This window comes from Gadus chalcogrammus, chromosome 7 (assembly GCF_026213295.1).
Source record: "Gadus chalcogrammus isolate NIFS_2021 chromosome 7, NIFS_Gcha_1.0, whole genome shotgun sequence".
NCBI lineage: Eukaryota > Metazoa > Chordata > Actinopteri > Gadiformes > Gadidae > Gadus > Gadus chalcogrammus.
This window is the reverse complement of record NC_079418.1, coordinates 1,792,115-1,814,820: the sequence shown is the minus strand read 5'-3', so window position 1 is coordinate 1,814,820 and position 22,706 is coordinate 1,792,115. Positions and strand designations below refer to the sequence as shown.

General features: G+C 48.4%; 1 protein-coding gene across 1 annotated transcript in view; it reads right to left on the bottom strand.

Moving 5' to 3' along the window:
• Positions 1 to 221: 221 nt before the first annotated feature.
• Positions 222 to 22,706, bottom strand: part of map3k2 (mitogen-activated protein kinase kinase kinase 2) — a 31,556-nt gene continuing 9,071 nt past the window's right edge. Inside the window, exons 2-16 of the mRNA XM_056594141.1 lie at positions 21,747 to 21,820; positions 18,465 to 18,586; positions 18,151 to 18,191; positions 17,677 to 17,776; positions 16,667 to 16,771; positions 16,006 to 16,090; positions 13,924 to 14,054; positions 13,424 to 13,568; positions 11,425 to 11,517; positions 11,070 to 11,333; positions 9,701 to 9,849; positions 7,476 to 7,607; positions 6,842 to 6,971; positions 3,343 to 3,520; positions 222 to 441 (exon numbers count right to left, since the gene is read on the bottom strand). Of these exons, the coding sequence (XP_056450116.1) occupies positions 222 to 441; positions 3,343 to 3,520; positions 6,842 to 6,971; positions 7,476 to 7,607; positions 9,701 to 9,849; positions 11,070 to 11,333; positions 11,425 to 11,517; positions 13,424 to 13,568; positions 13,924 to 14,054; positions 16,006 to 16,090; positions 16,667 to 16,771; positions 17,677 to 17,776; positions 18,151 to 18,191; positions 18,465 to 18,586; positions 21,747 to 21,804 (1,953 nt within the window). The 5' untranslated portion in view covers positions 21,805 to 21,820. The remainder of the gene's footprint in view (positions 442 to 3,342; positions 3,521 to 6,841; positions 6,972 to 7,475; positions 7,608 to 9,700; positions 9,850 to 11,069; positions 11,334 to 11,424; positions 11,518 to 13,423; positions 13,569 to 13,923; positions 14,055 to 16,005; positions 16,091 to 16,666; positions 16,772 to 17,676; positions 17,777 to 18,150; positions 18,192 to 18,464; positions 18,587 to 21,746; positions 21,821 to 22,706) is intronic.

The window sequence follows — 22,706 nt, the reverse complement described above, 5'->3', positions numbered from 1 at the left end:
GTCCAACGAGCAACAACGGTGTGAGAAGGGGCGGGGCTACCGCTCATCCAACCAATCACAGAGCTCCGTTTACGTCCAATGTGATTCAACCAAGGGGGGAGGAGGAGTTTCAGGGATGGGGGATGGGGTCGACCCGACAGCCACGCCCACGAGGTAAAGGCGACGTCCAGCATGACGAGGGGGGGCGTGGTTGGAGGGGTCGGGGTCAAGGGTCAAGACGTCTAGTGTACGAAGATGTGTCGGAGCAGCTCGTCGGCCGAGGGCCGGGCCTTGCTCTCCGTGAAGATGCGCTTCAGGAAGTCACGGCAGTGGTCGGAGGCGTGGGGGGGCAGCATGGGGTTGGTGGGCTGGGTGGCGATCTTGAAGATGGCCGCCATGGCCTCGTACTCCGCCCAGGGGGGGCGCTGGGTCAGCATCTCCACCACCGTGCACCCCACGCTCCTGTAGGGGGGGTAGAGCTGTTAGTACATGTTGTTACACTGAGGGTCCACTAGGGGGCGGTAGAGAGCTGTTAGTACATGTTGTTACACTGAGGGTCCACTAGGGGGGGGGGTAGAGAGCTGTTAGTACATGTTGTTACACTGAGGGTCCACTAGGGGGGGGGGGGTAGAGAGCTGTTAGTACATGTTGTTACACTGAGGGTCCACTAGGGGGGGTAGAGCTGTTAGTACATGTTGTTACACTGAGGGTCCACTAGGGGGGGTAGAGCTGTTAGTACATGTTGTTACACTGAGGGTCCACTAGGGGGGGGGGGGGTAGAGAGCTGTTAGTACATGTTGTTACACTGAGGGTCCACTAGGGGGGGGGGGTAGAGAGCTGTTAGTACATGTTGTTACACTGAGGGTCCACTAGGGGGGGGGGTAGAGAGCTGTTAGTACATGGTGTTACACTGAGGGTCCACTAGGGGGGGGGGGTAGAGAGCTGTTAGTACATGTTGTTACACTGAGGGTCCACTAGGGGGGGGGGGGGTAGAGAGCTGTTAGTACATGTTGTTACACTGAGGGTCCACTAGGGGGGGGGGGTAGAGAGCTGTTAGTACATGTTGTTACACTGAGGGTCCACTAGGGGAGGTAGAGCTGTTAGTACATGTTGTTACACTGAGGGTCCACTAGGGGGGGTAGAGCTGTTAGTACATGTTGTTACACTGAGGGTCCACTAGGGGGCAGTAATAATCTTGTTACAGTTAGGGCCGTTACATAGTCAGCGACGCGAGTGATGCGAGCGACAAGCTTCCTTTCATTGTCTACACAGCATACGCAAACGTCGCGGGCAATGCATGACATGCAAAACACCACTCACGCCTCGGGTGGCAGCAGGGTCACTGGTGTTTTTGCAGGTGACATTGCGTGTGACATTCTGATCAAAATGGCTACGGAAGAAGAGTGCAATTTATTGCTCCTTTTACATCGGCGGCGGCAACGCAGGAAGCGCAGAGATAGGCGGTGGTATGTGTGCCCTTTAAATACCACACGAGATTAGGATGGGGAATTTGTTTCTCTGGTGCTTCCAATGCGAAGCCTGGACGAGGAGAGGAATTTCCAGTATTTTGGGATGTCGGCGCCAAAGTTTGATGATCTCTTTTCGCGAGTCATCCGATAGCTTCCCGACTCTCACCAAAACCGGCCCTTGTCAGGGAGCAGCTGGCAGATTATCTTTTGTCAGATGCTGGCGTGTTTCCCCACCAGTACAATGTGCTACGATTGGGTACACGCACTAAATAAATGTATATACATTGGTCACTTGGAAGCATGACTTTTGATTTATTAGTTATCACATTACACAAGTTAACTAATTTGGTTTACGTCAAACTCATTCATTCATATCCATATAAAACGTTTATACAACGAGCTACTGCCTTGACAGATGAATTAATTATTTAAGTGTATTATAGGCCTATAGCCAAAGCTATAGCGCATAATGTCCACAGAAATGATATGGTAGGAAACATTATTAGAGAAAAGGGGTTTATTTATCAAATACAGAAACCCACCATACACGCACACATTTTTCATTCACTCACAGAACATGAACACTTATGTTTCACACAGAACGTGAACACAAAACATTGCGTAATTAATTCAAATAGGCTAACACTAAAACAAATAACGCCAGTAATAGAACGAATATCGGGTGACAAGAAGATCATTAAAATAGCTAATAATCCCGCATCAGCTGTTTGATGTCGCGCATCAGCTGTTTGATGTCGCGCATCAGCTGTTTGATGACGCGCATCAAAATAGCACTTTACCCCTGTGGAAGGGTTCGCATAAATTGCCACAGGTAATTAGTAAAAGAGACGTGAATGTCATTCTTATCACGTTCCCTCATCCTCTCCAATTTTCTCCTGTAAATATAACCTTTAGTTGAAATAATGTACAATATTGGCAGTATCGGCCCCACCGACAACGCATAGTATTGCATGGATCGGTGCGTCGCGTATCAAAAATTGGGAGGACGCGTTTTGCTACGCGTCGACGCATAATGGCAGCCGAAGTGTAGCGATGCGTAGCCTTCTGGACGCGTATGCGTAGCGATGCGTTGACTATGTAACGGCACTAAAGGTACGGCCACACTGAACCCGTTAGATTACACGAGTAACGTGCCTAACCTGGCGCTTGATCATTGTGTGTCACAAAAATGGTTCAACGCGCCTACGCAGCCACCATCGCTGCGCTGGATTTAGGAGTCCGAAGTAGGAAACCCAAACGCTGCCGTGTTTGGGTGCATGATGGAGTTTAGATCGGGTTAGATTAATTAATCTCGGATATAAATAACAATAATCGGGTTAACTAACTTCACATGGTGTGTCTGGTGTGTTTCCAGCATTTGTTGTGTTGATCAGCAGAGAAATAGTCCGCCAAAGACGTTGAGGTTGCTTAGCAACCAGAGACTCTGTCCATGCAAGTGAACGGAGCGTTCCCTCTTAGTCATAACTATCAAACCAAACATCCTTCACATTCACAGAGCGAACATAATGAAAGTAAAATGCACATTTCTCGCTAAAAATGTTTACATAAACACTTTTAATGGTGTAACTATGTTACTATTTCCACCCAGAATAAAGAGTAAGATGTCCGCCATGTGCTTCTGTGCAAGCGTCATGCGTTAAAATTGAACTCGGCGCGTTGGTGCGTTTACGTGCGTCTAACGCCCCTAACGCGACGCTTTAACGCGTGTAACGCGTCTAAGCCAATGGTTCCGTATGCAAAAATGCAGTTTTTCAACGGCTCTAACACGTGTAACGCGCTGAGTGTGGCCGTACCTTAAGAATCCACTAGGGGGCAGTATTAATGTTACAGGTCCCCTGAGGGGCCGTGTCCCCTGAGGGGGGCGTGTCCTCACCAGATGTCAGCCTTGCGTCCGTAGCCCTCCCCGCTGATGACCTCGGGGCTCATCCAATAGGGCGTCCCGGTCACCGACTTGATGCCGGTCCCCGATAGGCAGATGGTCTGCAGCCGCCGGCTGGCCCCGAAGTCCCCCAGCTTCACGTTCCCCACAGAGTCCCGCAGGATGTTGGCCCCTAGGAGAGAGGTCAGAGGTCAGGGTCAGGGGTTAGGGTCAGCTGGCCCCGAAGTCTCCCAGCTTCACGTTCCCCACAGTGGGTTAGGTGGTGTTGGAGCCATTTAGAGGTCTTTTGTGTTGAATATTTTTAAGTAAATATATTTTGAGTCTAAGGCAAAAAGTATGAGTTATGAATTATAAAGTGTATGAAATATTAATAACATTTTCATTAATATGTATATGTATGCATTTTGTGATGACGTGGTGATTAGTCCCTTGTGTCACCTGGGGAAGCCTATTGGAGGCCCTCAGATAGGGCAGGCTAATTACTGTTGTTCAGGTTTGGAAGGCAGAGAGCCAACAGTTTTTTGACCACATTATTTCGCATTATTTCGTATTATTGGATGCATTTTGACAGATTATTTTACATTGAAAAGCCCTTTTTGTACAATACAAAGAACCCTGTTTTGGCCGCAAACAGTTACATTGTTTGGAGTTTTTATGTTTAGTTATTTCCTGGAAAGTCAACCGGAGTTATTGCTTAATAAATGAATCAACACCAAGTTAAACAATCTCTGTGCGCGCTTCCCAAGAAATGTGTGTCGGACTACCTCTGCCTCAGGAATAAATAGGGGGAACAAAGGGTTCGCCACTTCAGGTGGGTTAGGTGGTAGGTTAGGGTCAGGGTTAAGGTCAGAGGTTAGGGTCAGAGGTCAGGGTCAGGACCAGGTTGGCTTCAGAGATAGGGGGTCATGAAGGGGTTAGGGTCAGGGTTAGGGTCAGAGGTTAGGGTCAGAGGTCAGGGTCAGGACCAGGTTGGCTTCAGAGATAGGGGGTCATGAAGGGGTTAGGGTCAGGGTTAGGGTCAGAGGTTAGGGTCAGGACCAGGTTAGCTTCAGAGATAGGGGGTCATGAAGGGGTCAGGGTTCATCTACTGGAGGCGGTCGGCGTCCCTCACCCTTGACGTCGCGGTGGACGATCATGAGGTTAGGGACAGGGTTAGGGTCAGAGGTCAGGGTTAGGCTCAGAGGTTAGGGTCGGCGGCGCTCACCCTTGACGTCGCGGTGGACGATCATGAGGTTAGGGTTAGGGTCAGAGGTTAGGGTCAGAGGTTAGGATCAGAGGTTAGGGTCAGAGGTTAGGGTTAGGGTCAGAGGTTAGGGTTAGGGTCAGAGGTTAGCGTTAGGGTCAGAGGTCAGGGTAAGGGTCAGAGGTTAGGGTCCCTCACCCTTGATGTCGCGGTGGACGATCATGAGGTAAAGGTTAGGGTCAGGGTTCGGGGTCAGGGTCAGATGTCAGGGTCAGAGGTTAGGGTCGGCGGCCCTTACCCTTGACGTCGCGGTGGACGATCATGAGGTTAGGGTTAGGGTAGGGCTGGGCGATATGGACCCAAAGTCATATCTCGATATCTTCAAGCAGAATATCGATATAAGATAAATATCGATATTTGTCGAGGGGGGGGGGGGGGGCAGCTTGCAGCCACGGTACCATGCGCTCTGTTTACAGTGGATGTATCGCAATGGCGAGGCGCACATAGCCTTTAGCCGTGTTCTGCAAATATTCTAGAACACACGGGAGGCATGTCGCAGTTCATGTACTTCAGCGAGTCAAAGCCAAAGTTCCTTTTCCCCAATTCCTTCTCAACCATGGCTCAGATAACCCCCGCTACAGTCTCGTTGTGGAAATACGAGACACGTCAAAGAACCGACAAGAAACACTTGCGTTACAGTGTGTGTATTCACACACACACATGTGGCGCTCGCACGGTCGTGTCTCATTGGCGGGCCAACGTCTCTGGGCGGGCCAGGCAGAGTAAGGGGAGGAGCTTAGATGCTTTGTGACAGACCTAAAGACATTCCAAATCAGCACGCTTGAGCCTCCGTTTTTTCAAAGGCGAGCAGAGCAGCTAGTGCTCGTTTTACACCAAACGCAAGTTTTAGCCACTGGGGGACCATAGGCAGGCTAGGGGAACTCATATTTATGTTAAAAAACCTCATAAAGTGAGATTTTCATGTCATGGGACCTTTAATGTTTTATGTTTGGGTCTCGCGGAGTGAGAAACCTTGAAGTTACCGTTATTACTATACCTACCTACCGTTTCGATTTACAATTACTATTCCTACCGTTCAGAATTGAATACAGTTTGACGGTTGAATAAACCGTGGACTAGAAACTGCCTCCGCCTCGTATTTGAGAACATTATAATATATAATATCACGGCCAAAAGCTGTGTGCACCTCCGGAATATTATGCACAGAATTGCCACCCGTTGGTTGCGACAGTTTTTAAGCACAAATTACGTGATTTTGTAATTCGTCAGACCCCTTATATCCAAACCATTTCCATACTATGGAGCCGTTGGTCTTTCGCTTGCAAACAAGCTCCTCGGAGCTGCTTGTGCAGGCGGACTCCATAGCTGCAGTGTTTCCCACACATTGACGAGACTATGGCGGCCCGCCATAGTCTAATTTCGGCCGCCATAGTCTCTGCGTGCACATGAATTATTATAAAAATTTTTTTTTTTTTTTTCTTTGCTCAGACGAAGTTTGAAGACATACAACCTCCCCCCCCCCCCCCCCCCGTCAACAATCGCTCCATACCCCCCCCCCCCCCCCCCCGTCAACAATCGCTCCATACCCCCCCCCCCCCGTCAACAATCGCTCCATACCACCCCCCTTCCCCCATAGTCTCCAAAATTTCTGTGGGAAACACTGAGCTGTGTTCGAAATCGTTCCCTATCACGGATATAGTGCACTATATAGGGTGCTCCTCATTTTGCAGTGGTGTTCGAATTCTCAGTGGTTAATTTCATGCACAATATAGTGCACTTAAAAGACCCAATGAATAGTGAACGATTTCGAACACGGCTCATGTTTCGCGATTTCAAAAAGTGACGTGAGTCAGTGGAGGGGGGGGGGGGGGGTGGGGGGGGCAGGCAGAGACTGTTTGTGAGCCGGAGGCAGAGCGGGAGAAACATAAGGAGAGTTACGAAATAGCAGGCGGCAGGCGCGGTTCGAAACTGGTGTTATTTGGAACAAATGTACTGTAATTTCAACGCAAATTAAATTATATCGATATTGACGATATGGTCTAGTTTCATATCTCGTTTGAAAAAATATCGATATATTTTAAATATCGATATATCGCCCAGCCCTAGGTTAGGGTAAGGGTCAGAGGTCAGGGTAGGGTCAGAGGTTAGGGTCAGAGGTTAGGGTTAGGGTCCCTCACCCTTGATGTCGCGGTGGACGATCATGAAGTAAAGATTAGGGTCAGGGTTAGGGGTCAGGGTTAGGGTCAGAGGTCAGGGTTAGGGTCAGAGGTTAGGGTCGGCGACCCTCACCCTTGACGTCGCGGTGGACGATCATGTTGCTGTGCAGGTAGGACACCCCCTCCAGGATCTGACGGGTGTAGCGTCGCGTCACGTTCTCCGTCAGCGCGCCGTACGACTTCAGCTGGTCCTTGATCGAGCCCTGGGGACACACACAGAGACACACACACACACAGAGACAAACACAGAGACAGAGACACACACACACACACACACACACACAGAGACAAACACAGGGACAGAGACACACCCAGAGACAAACACAGGGACAGAGACACACACACACAGAGACAAACAAAGGGACAGAGACACACACACAGACACAGGGACAGAGACACACACACACAAAATAAAACATCTTTCAGATTCTGATTCAATAAAACTAAAATAAGTTATTCTTTCTTTGCGGTACCACATGAGCCAAGACCAATACTCTTCCTCTTTTTCTTCCCCCCTCCTCCTCTTCCCCCCTCCTCCTTCATCCCACTCCTCCTCCATCCCCTCCCTCTCCCCACTCTTCCTCCTCCAACTCCTCCTCCTCCCTCTGCTTCTAGAGTGCTCGAGTCACTTTAACAACGACATTGTGATCAGATGTTTGAGTGGAGCCAGGAGTGATGGCGGTGGCAGTCCTCTCAGAGGTCCTCACCCCGGGCATGTACTCCATGAAGATGGACAGGGTCCTCTCGGTGGAGTCCCTCAGACAGCCGTAGTACTGCACGATGCGCTCGTGGAACAGGTTCTTCAGGAGCTGGATCTCACACTCCAGAGCACTCACCTCCTGGGGGGGAGAGAGGGACAGAAAGGGAGAGAGAGACAGAAAGAGAGCGAGAGAGAGGGACAGGAACATAGAGACACAGACAGACAGACAGACAGACAGACAGACAGACAGACAGACAGACAGACAGACAGACAGACAGACAGACAGACAGACAGACAGACAGACAGACAGACAGACAGACAGACAGACACATAGGGACAGAAAGAGAGAGAGACAAGGACAGAAAGAGAGAGAGAGACATAGGGACAGAAAGAGAGAGAGCGACATAGGGCCAGAAAGAGAGAGACATAGGGACAGAAAGAGAGACGGAAAGAGAGAGACATAGGGCCAGAAAGAGAGACGGAAAGAGAGAGACATAGGGCCAGAAAGAGAGACGGAAAGAGAGAGACATAGGGCCAGAAAGAGAGACGGAAAGAGAGAGACATAGGGACAGAAAGAGAGAGAGACAGAGAAATAAAGAGAGACATAGGGACAGAAAGAGAGAGAGACATAGGGACAGAAAGAGAGAGAGACATAGGGACAGAAAGAGAGAGAGAGACATTGGGACAGAAAGAGAGAGAGAGAAAGAGACGGAGACAAAAAGAGAGAGACATAATATTTTACAGCAGCCAAAATTGTTAATCTTCACACTACAGTGTGGCGTGCAAATCAAACAGGAAGATAAAGTATTATATTTTTACTATTCATATACATTTGTTCTGAATAATAATAAATTGCATTTCTACAGGGATTTTTAACACGGCAGAGGAATTACCCCATCCACTACCAAACTGGATGCAAACACCAATGTCTACAATAACACATTGCAAGCATTTACATCATCAGAGAGGGAGAGTGGGAGAGAGGCCTGCCCATAACAGGTTTGAATATTAAGGGCTCCCTAATATTTGTTAGAATTTTGATTTCTTTTTTGATATTCTAATTATATTCGAATAACGAAGTTCGGAGTCAAAGCCCTAATGCAAACCTTGCTGGTTCCGGAGGAGTCGGGTCGAAGGCCCAAACCACTACAAGGCCTAAACCAATCAGACTGATACTCTAAACCAATCAGACTGATACTCTAAAGTTTAGAGTATCAGTCTGATTGGTTTAGAGTATCAGTCTGATTGGTTCAGAGTATCAGTCTGATTGGTTCAGAGTATCAGTCTGATTGGTTTAGAGCAGTGGTTTTCAAACTGTGGGGCGCGCCCCCCCTGGGGGGCGCCAGAGTTCTTCAGGGGGGGCGCGACGTGAGAAAAAAATAACCCGAAGAAAAACCTGAAAGTCGATGATTCAAATCATCAATCGTACTTCAACTGTAGAAGTAACCTAACTAAATCAATTTTCAACCGCTTATCTTCGTGCAAACCATTTAACAAATGTACACACTTGTATCTTCAATAATATCGATATCTTATGCATAATTTCGATATCATTTAAAATCTCTTCAGAACCACAGTTTTAGTTTCATACCGCTTCGTTTTCAGCTGTTTTCATTGAAGACGTCAGGCCATTCTGATACACCTACTTCTAGACATCGTAACTCATTCATTTTTCAACCGTTTATCATCGTTCAAACCATTGAACAAATCTACACACTTATATCTTCAATACTGTCCAAACGGAATTTTGATAGCATTTATACTTTTTTCAGAATCACAGTTTTAGTTTCTTACCGGCATCGTTTTCAGTTGCTTAAAATAATTTAGGTCACCATAGCAACGCCGGTAAACAAACCCCGCCGATTAGTCTAATCTCTGGACTGAAAATGCAGATCTGATTCGACTGGCAGTTTACACAGATTAAGTTGTCCAAATTTATTTAAAAAAGGTTAAGCTAAAACATGCTTAGATAAAGTTGTTAAATTGTGTTAAGAAATGTGTTTAAAAACGCACAAAGATGTTGTAATGATTAAAAAATATGTTTCAAATGTTAAAATTATGATCAGAGATGTTTAAAATGTGTAAAATAATTAAAATAGCTTTCAAAACACAGGTATTTAGAAAAAAAAAATTGGGGGGGGGGGGTCTCAGCTGAAATTTTTTCTCTGAGGGGGGGCTCACTCTCTCACACTTTGAAAACCCCTGGTCTAAACCAATCAGAGGGGGCCTTACCTTGCTGGTCTCGGGGGAGTCGGGGTCGAAGGCCACCTGCTTGGCGGCCAGCTCGCGGCCGGTGTCGGCGTCGTAGCAGAGGAACACCCTCCCAAAGGCGCCCTGCCCCAGCAGCTTCCCAAGGCGCCAGTTGGTGGGGGCGCGCGGCGCTGGGGGGGGGGGGGGGTCAGGAAGGATGGTCAGAGCCTCCACAGTAAAAGCCCTTCAACAGGACTCGACTCTCTCTGAATAAAGGCCGTTCATCGTGACTCAACTCTTCCAGAATAAAAGCCCTTTGTCGTGTCTCAACTCTTTCAAAATAAAAGCCATTCATCATGTCTCACCTCCTCCAAAAAAAATGCCATTAAACATGTCTCATTAACTTCTCCAAAATAAAAAACATTCAATGGGCCTCAACTCAACAAAATAAAGGCAATTCAACATGTCATCATCCACTCCTCCAAAATAAAGGCCATTCAACATGTCATCATCCACTCCTCCAAAATAAAGGCCATTCAACATGTCATCAACTCCTCCAAAATAAAAGCCATTCAACAGGACTCATCAACTCCTCCAAAATAAAACACATTAAACACATCATCATCCACTCCTCCAAAATAAAAGCCATTCAACACATCATCATCCACTCCTCCAAAATAAAAGCATTCAACATGTCATCATCAACTCCTCCAAAATAAAACCCATTCAACGTATCATCCACTCCTCCAAAATAAAACCCATTCAACATATCATCCACTCCTCCAAAATAAAAGCCATTCAACATGTCATCATCCACTCCTCCAAAATAAAACCCATTCAACATGTCATCATCCACTCCTCCAAAATAAAACCCATTCAACAGGACTCATCAACTCCTCCAAAATAAAACACATTAAACATTTCATCATCTACTCCTCCAAAATAAAACCCATTCAACATGTCATCATCCACTCCTCCAAAATAAAACCCATTCAACATGTCATCATCCACTCCTCCAAAATAAAAGCCATTCAACATGTCATCATCTACTCCTCCAAAATAAAAGCCATTCGATAGGTCTCAACAACTCCTCCAAAATAAAAGCATATTAACATGTCTCATCAACCCCATCTAAACAAAAGCATCTTCAAAGTCTCAACTCCTCCAAAATAAAACCCAATAAACATGTTCATCAACCCCTTCAAAATAAAACCCATTAAACATGTTGCATCAACCCCTTCAAAATAAAACCCATTAAACATGTTTCATCAACTCCTCCAAAATAAAAGGCATTAAACATGCCTCATCAACCCCTTCAAAAAAAAGCGTCTTCAAAGTCTCAACTCCTCCAAATTAAAAGCCATTAAACATGTCTCATCAACCCCTTCAAAGTAAAAGCCATGGCACTCACAGCGGCTAGGCGGGCTGATGTCCATGACTGAGAGTCCGGGGGTCCCTGTGGGCGTCACCACGCTGTTCCCCTCGATGTCGCTGCCGCGGCGAGGCCGCCGCCCCCCCGGCAGCGGGCCCCCCCCCAGCGGGGCCTCCTCCAGGTCGGGGGTGAACACGCTGCTGCCGCTGCTGGTGGACGGGGACGGCTCCGTGGGGCTGAAGCTCACCGGGGAGCGCAGCCCGTGGACCTGGGTCCTCCGAGCCCTCGGGAACGTCTTCCTCCCTGGGGGGTCAGGGGTCAAAGGTCACAGGGGTCAGGTTAACAGAGGTCAGACACTGGGCCGTGGCCCTGGGGGTCAGAGGTCAGGACTCACCGTCGCTGTAGTCCTGGAGGCTGAAGGGAATGCCGTATCTCCGCGGGTAGGTCCCGCCCTTCCCAGACTTCTCAAACACTGGAATGTCGTACTCTGTCCCGGAGAACAGCGGAGAGACCTCAGTGAGCCAACCGTACCACCACTCACACACTGGTCCAACGATCAGACAGTAGCACTGAATACTTATGCATTGAAATAACCAATCTGGATTTTTTCCACGTCCCCAAATTCAACCCGCCAAATTCAGCTGCAAAATTCAATGCCTGAAAATTCAGTGTTAACATCTGGGGACCAAAGGAAGAGCCACCGATCCTAGATACTAGAGCGAGGTCAAGCAAGCAGAGCAGGAATAAAATGAAATGTAAAATGTTTGATAAATTAATCTCAACAACTGTGGCATTAAATGCTTTGAGTACAGCAGGGCTCTAAAGTGCGACCAATTTGGTCGCACATGCGACCTAATTTCTCAATGGTGCGACTAAAAAAAATCTGAGGTCGCACCGGTGCAACCAGCCGTTCAAAAAGAAAAAAACTCTGCGACTCTGAAAGGCCCATATCATGGTCCAAACCAATCAGAGATAATGAAGAGCGGGACCCCCCTCTGATTGGCCGTGGTCCACATATTCCTGTTTATTCTACTTCATTTAAGAATGCTCGTCAGAATTTTGCGATTTTCACTGGCTACAATATTGCATCTGTCAGTTGTCAAATTTGCTGAACAAAATGTTAAACTTCAATAATTGTTCAGTCAACTTATATCGTGCATTTATTTAAGCTCTCAACAGCATAACCATACAGCTTCGCCACATCGGCGGGAAAACACGGCACACGCAAAGTAGGCTACATCCATGGAATCAGCCGTTCAAAACCAGTCTGCATGAATCGTATGACAACTGGATGGCAGGGGATGCGGACAAGGTATACACCGCAGGGGAGAACATGAGAGCCCCAGCTCGCCACATAGTAGCCTGGGTGCTTTAAGCATGGAATAAGCTGGATACGGAGTGGGTGAAAAACTATGTGTGTGTGTGTGTGTGTTTGTGTGTCACTCTGTTCGAGCCTTCATGAGAGTTCAATGTTGTCATTAGCTGTTACGTCTTTCTGACCAATCGCAGTTCAAGGCCGACCTGGGTTGTTCCACTTCGGGAGGGGGCGCTCAGTTACTCCCCTCTAGACAAAACGGAATTGGTTGCGACGTTGACCCGGCGCCGCCCGAAACGTTAACGGGCCACCGGGAATTCTCCCAACTCTCCCGATTACCACTCTGCGTGTTCGTGCGTGCGTGCGTGCGTGCGTGCGTGCCTGTGTGTGTGTGTGCGCAGGCGTTATTCAATTGCCTGGTAAACATATAGGCCTACGGTAATATTCATACTGGTTTAAATAATGCATTTGATAGTAGGCTATTTCCCATCGTTGCTGAGCAAGAGTTTTGTTCGAAAGTTCAGTGATAGAAAACAAATAATAGCCCGGGCTATTGCCAAAGATCAAGAAGGCCAAACTACATGAGTTGGCCATCAGAGGGGCATGTGACTGCAATTGAGGATAGTCCATAAGACCTGGAGCCATGAGATGTTCAGTTTGAAGTTTCAGTTTAAAACACTTGCACTTTTAATTTAGATTTTCTTTTTATTTCATTTATCTTCAGATGTTTTAAGTTTAAATTGCAGCTCAGTGAAGCACTTACAGCACCAAAATGTTTCAGTGAAATTACCTTTCTTGTGCAAATATTCAAATAAAGAACATTAGGTTGACCAGATTCTTAGTTCATCATTTACAAGTCAATATTGCCTACATGGACAGCTATTTAAAAAACGTGAACCTGTAAAACTGCAGTGTTGAATGCGATATGGTCGACAATTTGGGTGCACCTAACTTTTGTGCTGGTGCACCTAAGAAAAAAAGTTAGGCGCACCAGTGCAACCAGTGAAAAATGTTAGTTTAGAGCCCTGTACAGCCTGGGTGGGATCGACCAATCAGGTGTGCTTAGAGCCGGGGGTACCTGGGAAGTCCTGGTGGTTGTCGGGGTAACTCTGTGCCCGGGGCATCCGGGACTTGGGGTAGTCACTGTCCAGGGGGCTGTCCAGAGACGGGCAGCTCCCCGATGCAGAGTTCTCTGGACTGCTCATCGACAGAGGGTCCAGCATCTAGAGGGGGGGGGGGGGGGGGGGGGGGGGGAGACAGAGACAGAAGAGACAGAGACAGAGACAGAGACAAAGACAGAGACAGAGACAGAGACAGAGACAGAGACAGAGACAGACAGACAGACAGAGAGAGAGAGACAGAGAGAGACAGAGACAGAGAGAACAGAGTTAATGGGGTGGGAAGGTAGCCTGGCGGGGGAGCTAGTTTACGCTTGCTCCGCTACGGGGAACTACGGAGAGCCTTTATCCTGGGTCTGGTCCATGCTCTCGGGGATGAACTCCCCCTCACTGTTGATGGAGGCAGACAGACAGACAGACAGACAGACAGACAGACAGACAGACAGACAGACAGACAGACCTGGTCCATGCTCTCGGGGATGAACTCCCCCTCACTGTTGATGGAGGTGAAGGACCCGTTCCTGGTGAACTGCTGCAGGGCGTCGGGGATGTAGCCCGGGGGGGGGGAGGCCCGGTCCGTAGAGTGAGAGTCTGGGGGAGGGAGAGGGGAGAAGGGGGAGGGATGTTTCATCACCATCATAAGGGGTCCTTTCACACGGCCTGTTGAGCCCTCTGAGACTGTAGCTGTGATTAACATAAGATAACATGGCCATGTGCTCAGAATACTTCCATCATGGGGACTAGAGGTTTAAAGCACGGTTCATCAGACTGCACCACTCAATGGATGGTCCACAGTGACATCAGTCTAGAGGAGGAGGAGGGGGAGGGGGAGGAGGAGGAGGAGAGGGAGGAGGAGGGAGGAGGAGGGAGGGGGGAGGAGGGCGAAGATAGAGGAGGAGGAGGAGGAGAGGGAGGAGGAGAGGGAGGAGGAGGGAGAAGAGGAGGAGGAGAGGAGGAGGGGGATGAGGAAGAGGAGGAGGTGGGAGAAGAGGAGGAGGAGGAGAAAGAGGAAGAAGAGGAGGAGGAGGAGGAGGAGGAGGAGGAGGAGGAGGAGGAGGAGGAGGAGGAGAGGGAGGAGGAGGAGGAGGGGGAGGGGGAGGGGGAGGAAGGAGGAGGAGGAGGGAGAAGAGGAGGAGGAGCAGGGATGCAAACACATGTATGACAAAAAGAGAGAGCTACCCTCTGTACCTGGGATCGCTATTGGATATGCGATCCCAGGTACAGGTACTGGCAGTGTAGGCCTGGCACTGTCCCTGATCTTATCTGCTGCTTAGGGGGTTTCTGGAGGAGGGTTTCGGAGAAGCTGTGCAACACTTTGTGTAGTTATTGTTGTTGTCATTTTCCTCTGATGAATGTCTGCCTTACAGTGTGCATACAGGGCATGTACACCCCTGCTGGCATAATTAATTTCTTTAATGCAGAGTGTGCCTTTAGCACATCCTTTTTTCTCAATTTATTGAAAAAAATCAGACAGTGGAAAGTTATGCTTCACTGAATTCACCTCAGTAGTGGCTTCTAATTTTAGCCATGACCACTTCCAACTGCACTTGCACCCTGCGTCCTGCTGCACAATAAGTGCATCCTTCTCCGATATTTCCCACGACTATCCTCGGGCCGGGTTGTGCCTTTTTATATTTTTTTATCATTGGTTTATTGACCTATTCTGAGGCGAAATCTATGCCGTACACAGAAATATTATAGGCCTTTATTACACAGGTCTTCTCAATGCCGTGGAACACTTCATTTCGGTAGTAGTCCGGTAACTTGTTAACCCCAGCATCTTCCGTAGCTAAGCGACGTCACCGTCTTTGCGGACAATTTATAATTATTGCTCTGCTGATCAACACTACGAATGCTGGTAACGAATAAATTGTAAAAAGGCACACCATGTAAAGTTATTCGTTTAGTTTTGGCAAGTAGCCGTGTAATAAGCGGGATCATGTATAGAACGTCGCCGTTCTATACATGAGACTATACAAGACCCTTCAGGGCGGAGCAAGACGCCTTCGCTGCGCGTCGGTGTACTGTTCGCCCTGTCGGGGCTTAGTTTCCCGATAATGACCGCCGTTCTATACATTAACCGTTACATATATATTTAGCAGAGTAGGCCTAGTAACAAATGTGTACAAAGTCACGTATGTGTTAAAATAAATGTCGGGTCGGGCTTGATTTTCTGGGCCCGATCTAAGCTCTAACGTGCGCATGCGCATCCAATATTTAACCTTCAGTCGACGCGACGGCAAGGGCTGTGATTGTTCCCCTAACAAAATCATTTCCAGAATCACTTTTCTTTACTCGTCAGTCAGATTACGGAATATTGACACCTGCACGCGCGCACCCATCGACGCTTGCACCGATCGACGCCCCCCCCCCCCCCCCCCCCCCAAAAAAAAACCTCTTCGGATCTGCACGAACCACACAGGTCCCCAAAATGTATGATAAAAAAGTGACTCGCGCCAAAAAGCGCGCCGTTTGCATTTCTGGAGGAGGGGGAGAGGGGAGGAGGAAGGAGAGGAGGAGGGGGGGGAGGAAGAGGTCCCACCTTTGAGGCCCATCAGGCTCTTGCGGTCCTCCAGTCTGAAGCTGGTGTTGTCCAGCTCCTCATGCAGCGACATGTTGGAGGGGGTCTGAGGGGAGACACACACGTTAACACAGGAGGACTAACCACGTTAACACAGGAGGGCTAACCACGTTAACACAGGAGGGCTAACCACGTTAACACAGGAGGGCTAACCACGTTAACACAGGAGGGCTAACCACGCTAACACAGGAGGGCTAACCACGTTAACACAGGAGGGCTAACCACGTTAACACAGGAGGGCTAACCACGCTAACACAGGAGGGCTAACCACGTTAACACAGGAGGGCTAACCACGTTAACACAGGAGGGCTAACCACGCTAACACAGGAGGGCTAACCACGTTAACACAGGAGGGCTAACCACGTTAACACAGGAGGGCTAACCACGTTAACACAGGAGGGCTAACCACGTTAACACAGGAGGGCTAACCACGTTAACACAGGAGGGCTAACCACGTTAACACAGGGCTGTAAGGGCCAACCACGTTAACACAGGGCTGTAAGGGCAGCTAACCTGTTGCAGCACCAGGAGGATCCTCAGGCGCTTCATGTGTTAGCGTGAGGCTAGGTGTTACCCTGATGCTATGCTAGGTGTTACCCTGATGCTAGTTGCAGATGCTAACCTGTTGCAGCACCAGGAGGATCTTCAGGCTCTTCATGTGCGCGCTGCGGTCCAGCAGCTCCACCGCCTTGTCCAGGTCGTCCTGAGTTGTCAAGGGGATCACCAGCTAGAGAGAGAGAGGGGAGAGAGACATAGAGAGGGGGGGGAGAGGGAAGAGAGAGAGGGGAGAGAGACATAGAGAGGGGAGAAAGAGAGAGAGAGAGAGAGAGAGACATAGAGAGGGGGGGGAGAGGGAAGAGAGAGAGGGGAGAGAGACATAGAGAGGGGAGAGAGAGAGTGAGAGAGACATAGAGAGGAGAGAGGGGAGAGAGACATAGAGAGGGGAGAGACATAGAGAGGGGAGAGAGAGGGGAGAGAGAGACATAGAGAGGGGAGAGAGAGAGAGAGAGAGGGGAGTGAGACATAGAGAGGGGAGAGAGACAGAGAGGGGAGAGAGAGAGAGAGAGAGAGAGGGGAGAGAGAGAGAGAGAGGGAAGAGAGACATAGAGAGAGGGGGGGGGGGAGAGGGGAGAGAGACATAGAGAGGGGAGAGAGACAGACAGAGGGGAGAGAGACAGACAGAGGGGAGAGAGAGAGACAGAGACAGAGACAGAGAGAGAGAGAGAGACATAGAGAGGGGAGAGACATAGAGAGGGGGGGAGAGAGAGAGAGACACAGGGGGGAGAGAGAGAGAGAGGGGAGAGACATAGAGAGAGAGAGTCAGAGAGAGTGAGAGACACACACAGAGGGAGAGAGAGTCAGAGAGACACACACAGAGGGAGAGAGAGTCAGAGGGAGAGAGAGTCAGAGAGAGTGAGAGTGAGAGTTAGAGAGAGAGATAGTTTATTATAATAATATAATGGGTAAAGCAATGCAGCCTTTCTTACCAACTGTAGTTCAGAGTAACGAAACATATCTCCCCCACGGGATCAGTTCATAATGTTGGCCTTGTTCCAGATTCACTCAACCAAAGCTGATGACCCCGCCGTCGGTGTGTGAATGGGTGCATGAAATGGGTGAATGGAAACGTACCTCGTTGTTGGTGTAGTGGAGGTCCATGCTCTGGCCAAAGGCCACCTTAGCTTTGGTCTTCAGCTCGGCCAGAAGGACCGGTCGGGAGAACTGCAGGATCCTAGGAGGAGGAGACAGGGTCAGGAGGTCATAGGGTCAGGAGGTCATAGGGTCAGGAGGTCATAGGGTGAGGTCATAGGGTCAGGAGGTGATGTCATAGGGTCAGGAGGTGATGTCATAGGCTCAGGAGGTCATAGGGTCAGGAGGTCACAGGGTCAGGAGGTCATAGGGTCGGGAGGTCATAGGGTCAGGAGGTCATAGGGTGAGGTCATAGGGTCAGGAGGTCATAGGGTCAGGAGGTGATGTCATAGGGTCAGGAGGTCATAGGGTCGGGAGGTCATAGGTTCAGGAGGTCATAGGGTCAGGAGGTCATAGGGTCAGGAGGTGATGTCATTGGGTCAGGAGGTCAGGTCATAGTGCTCACCGACCCTTTACCTTCTCTCGCCTTTGAACTCGAACTTCACTCTGACGTCGTTCTGTCGAATAAAGAAAATAGGACATGGGTTGAAACGGGCAGAAGGAACATGAGACGATGTGATGTTCTTCACAACATAGAGGCACCATTTCCTAAAGACGACCTCGATGACCAGACCGCCTGAATGAAGAGGAGGTGATACATGTTTAAATAGGTTACTGAAGTCATTCCTAGCTGAATTCCTTCCCCTTAGACATCCAGGCTTGTGCGTTTCCCCCCCCTACGCAGACAGAGCAGGAGAGGACCTACAGAGCAGCGAGCGGTTCTACCTCACCTGGTTCTTGGGCGAGGAGGCTTTGGGCTTCCCCAGGTCGGTCAGGGACAGGACCGGGCGTCTTGTTGAGCGGTGAAGCTCCGCCAGGTCCTGCATGATCGAGTTCAGCGCATCCTGCTCATCTGTGGAGAGGAGGGGCTGCAGTCAGGGCAGGGCCATGCTTCAGTACATCAGCGCTTAGCCTGAGGAGGGGACTAGTACAGGGGCCCAAAGGGCGCTCTGCGTTCGGATCCTGGACGTCAGATAGTGTACAACGTTTGGATCGGGGAGGTTCAGACCGTGTACGTTTGGATGGTGAACGACAAACACACACACACACACACACACACACACACACACACACACACACACACACACACACACACACACACACACACACACACACACACACACACACACACACACACACACACACACACACACAGAGCCCTCCAAGATATCACTTAAAGGGGAGATATTGTGAAAAGAACACTATTCCTGGGATTTGGGGTGTTGTTTTGGGTCTCTGGTGCTCCCACACGAATACATACTTTGAAAAAAGTCGTTACGTATGATTTTTTTGGAGTGAGATATGTATTTCTGAAAGTACCCCGCCTACAGTTACCAAACGAGCGAGTAAGTTTCTGCGCCCCCTCCTACATAGGAAGGGGGCACACTTGAATAATACTTCAGAGGTCAAGGCCAAAGTTCCTTTCCCCCAATTCTAATTCTTCTCAAACATGGCCGAGATATCCCCCACTACGAGTCTTTACTTGTTGTGGAAGTACCAGAGATGTCAGACGCAGTCTATATGATTCATAATAACATCCGAGGCGCACATAGCTTTTGACTGTGATATAGATATAATATTATTATTATTATATTACCTATATAGATTGTGGTGGCCCAGCCGCTGAGCAGTGCCCAACATGGCCACAAAGGCAGGCAAAGGCAGCCAAGGGGTGTGGTGCTGGATGGGAGGTACTTCTCTAAAAGCTGTGTCATAGAGACCCCGCCCCACTCGGGTGTCTCAGCTTACCACTCACTGGTGTGCTGAGTTAGCCCTGCAATCAGGAGGCCTTTTAACTCCACCAGAACAGGCTGAAGACAGACTGGCTGGAGGAGCGTGAGGAGACCAGACACACACTAGGCCAGTCTCGTGGTAAGAGGCCTGTGGCCAACCCTCTTGATCAATCCAATCCGCATTAATGAAATTACTTCCAAGTCGACCAAAGAGCTGTTTTGTCGGTGTGTGAATGGTGTCGTGCTGAAACCTTAGAGAAGGCCTGCAGCTGAAGAGGAACCCCAAAGACACCAAGAGGAAACCCGAGCCGAGCTAGAGCGAAGAGGTCAGTGGCAGGGACCACAGACCCCCCCTAATCTCTCTCTCTGTCTCCGTCTCTCTCGAAGAGCCAGAATGGGCACCCTGACGACAGCCGCCGACCCGGTGAAGATTTGAGTTGAATTTTGCCCCCTCCCTTTTTCCCCTGCACCTTTTTATAAATAAATGACACAAGTTGATTTTACCGCAAACCCCGCTTCTGCCTGTTTCTATTCTAATTGGTGACCCCACTGTTGTACCTCACAGACCAGGCGCCCACAAGATATAAAGCTCCAGGAGTCCGCAAATGGCAACAATCCCTTCTCCTTCATGCTGTGGTTCAGTCTGACAGCTCATTGGTCAATGGGCAGCAGCTCATTTGCATTAAAGCTACAGACACTAGAAACAGCGCATTCTGAAGGGACTGAAACAGAGGGGAATAGTGGTAGGCGAGATCTTTTTTCCGAAACTCTATTTCCAGCAAACCGCTTCAAAAACATGTTTTCTGGAACTCAAATACTATGTTTACTTGCTGGGAATAAAACATGTCTCGTTTAAAAAAAAACACCTGTTTAATAGCATGAATGAGAAGATAGTTCATATGCTTTACTCAGGTGTGTGAATTGACCTTGATACAAAAAATAATATAACATTCGTAAATTAATCTAACAAATATATAGCGAAATAATATAACATTCATTTTTTGAAGAGATAAGACAGCTCTCCTCTCCGTCTATATGCTTTACTCACAAGTGTGTGAATTGACCTGGATATGAAGTAGTGATCGACCGATATTATCTGCCGTTTTTATTTTGCTGCGATTTACAGACAGTTCACTAAATGTTAATTTTTTTAAATTGAGACATTGTGTCATTTTTATGATGTAAATTGAGGGAGGCTTAGCCTGGAAACCCAGACCCACATCTAGAAAGCTGTAGGGTCTGGCAACGAGAAATTAAAATGGCCCAACTCGAGGGGCCGCACCAAGCATGTATTTGAAAATATCACTGGATAACACTATGACCAATCAGAAGAACACAAGGGGTGACGTATCCAGACCAGTGGCGCAAACCAATAGATAAGACTCTTGCCGTATCCGGTCGGTAAAACAGCAACGGTTTTGGCCCGCCTATATTGATACATCGATGGGATTGATTAATGTTCTGGGCCAGGGGAGGCCCAGAATATACACGAGTAGATTGCTCGTTCCTAGAGTGACTCGCTGAGCAAATTCAAATTGTGCTCTCGCGAGAACTCTGGATTTCCAGGGTAGTATCGGCTCAAGAAAATCGGTATCGGCGTATCGGTTATCGGCTAAGGCTGATGAAAAGAAATCAGCATCGGCACTAAAAAATCAGTATTGGTCGATCCCTAATATGAAGCGTCCGTAGCGCAAAATAATAGGCTATAGCATTAGTTTTTTAAAGAGATGGAGCTCTCTCCTCTCCTCTCATATGTTTCCCCTATATGCACCTAGTGCATATAGGGGAAACACTGGATTAACACTGGATGGTCTGGTGGAACGGTCTGAACTGTGACTCTGCTCAGTGTTAACGTAAGGACACCATGTGACCACCATGGGACCGACAAGATTTAACAACAACAGAGTTTAAATGGCTCTAAGTTAGGTCGGGTTCATGTTGAGGTTAACAGTATCTGTAAAACTGTTCCTCCACCAAATACTGGGCACCCCATTACCTGACCGCTGGGGGGGGGCATTCAATCTGATCCAGGACAGGTTGTCAGGGGAAACAAGCAACCACACACGGTCAGACATTAGCTCTGACACCGTCTATAATAAGGAAGGTAATACGAGTTTAAAGCAGTGTTATCTTCTCTGCTGGTGTCACCCACTCACACATTTCAACATCAGACGGGGGATTTACACTTGTTAGTTTGTTACACAACATGAATATTTACCATGGTTCCTGTTACACTTTATTACAACACACACACTATCCATAACACACACACACACTTACCCATCATGGTGAATCTTCTTCTGTGGACCCAGGAGGTTAAGAAGCAGGTTTCTCCCATCAAAGGGGTCCTTCTCCTAGGGGAGACACACACACACACACACAGACACAGACACAGACACAGACACAGACACACACACACACACCACCTTGTTAGAAACAATACACACCGCCTCGTTAGAAACAACACACACCACCTCGTAAGGTCCCGTTTTTTTACACAAAGGGAAAACGCAGATATTTCCACGCGGTTTGGCCTCTCATTTACACGAAAACGCTGTTTTTATCACAGAAAACGATCATTTCTAATAACTCCGGCCGAAGTGGAGATTTCTGAAAACGCCGGTTATGTATTGTCATGTCAACGGGGAGAAACGGGGTTTTAGGTTCTGAAGCGTCACATTATGCGCCAGGAAATGCTTAACGTCATATGAGCGCCCTATGTTTACAGTTTATTTGTTACAGGAAGACCCTCGTGTTATTCGTTGTTGATGATTCTGAGGATTCTGATTGGCTTTCATGGCTTTATCCTTCTCCCTACACTGCCGCCCATAGGTTTGGCATAGTTATAGTGGCGCTCGACGGCGTAATTATGCGTTTTGATGTAAACGACAACTTTTTTGAAACCGATGTTGTGTGCACAATGTTATTTTGGAAATCGGAGAGGGGGGAATATTAGTTTCTATAAATACCCTGCTACGTATAAACGTGGCCTAAGAAACAACACACACCGCACACCACCTTGTTAGAAACAACACACACCGCACACCACCTCGTTGGAACCAACACACACCACCTCGATGGAAACAACACACATCGCACACCACCTCGTTGGAACCAACACACACCACCTCGTTGGAAACAACACACATCTCACACCACCTTGTTAGAAACAACACACACCACCTTGTTAGAAACAACATACACCACCTTCTTAGAAACACACGCCGCACACCACCTTGT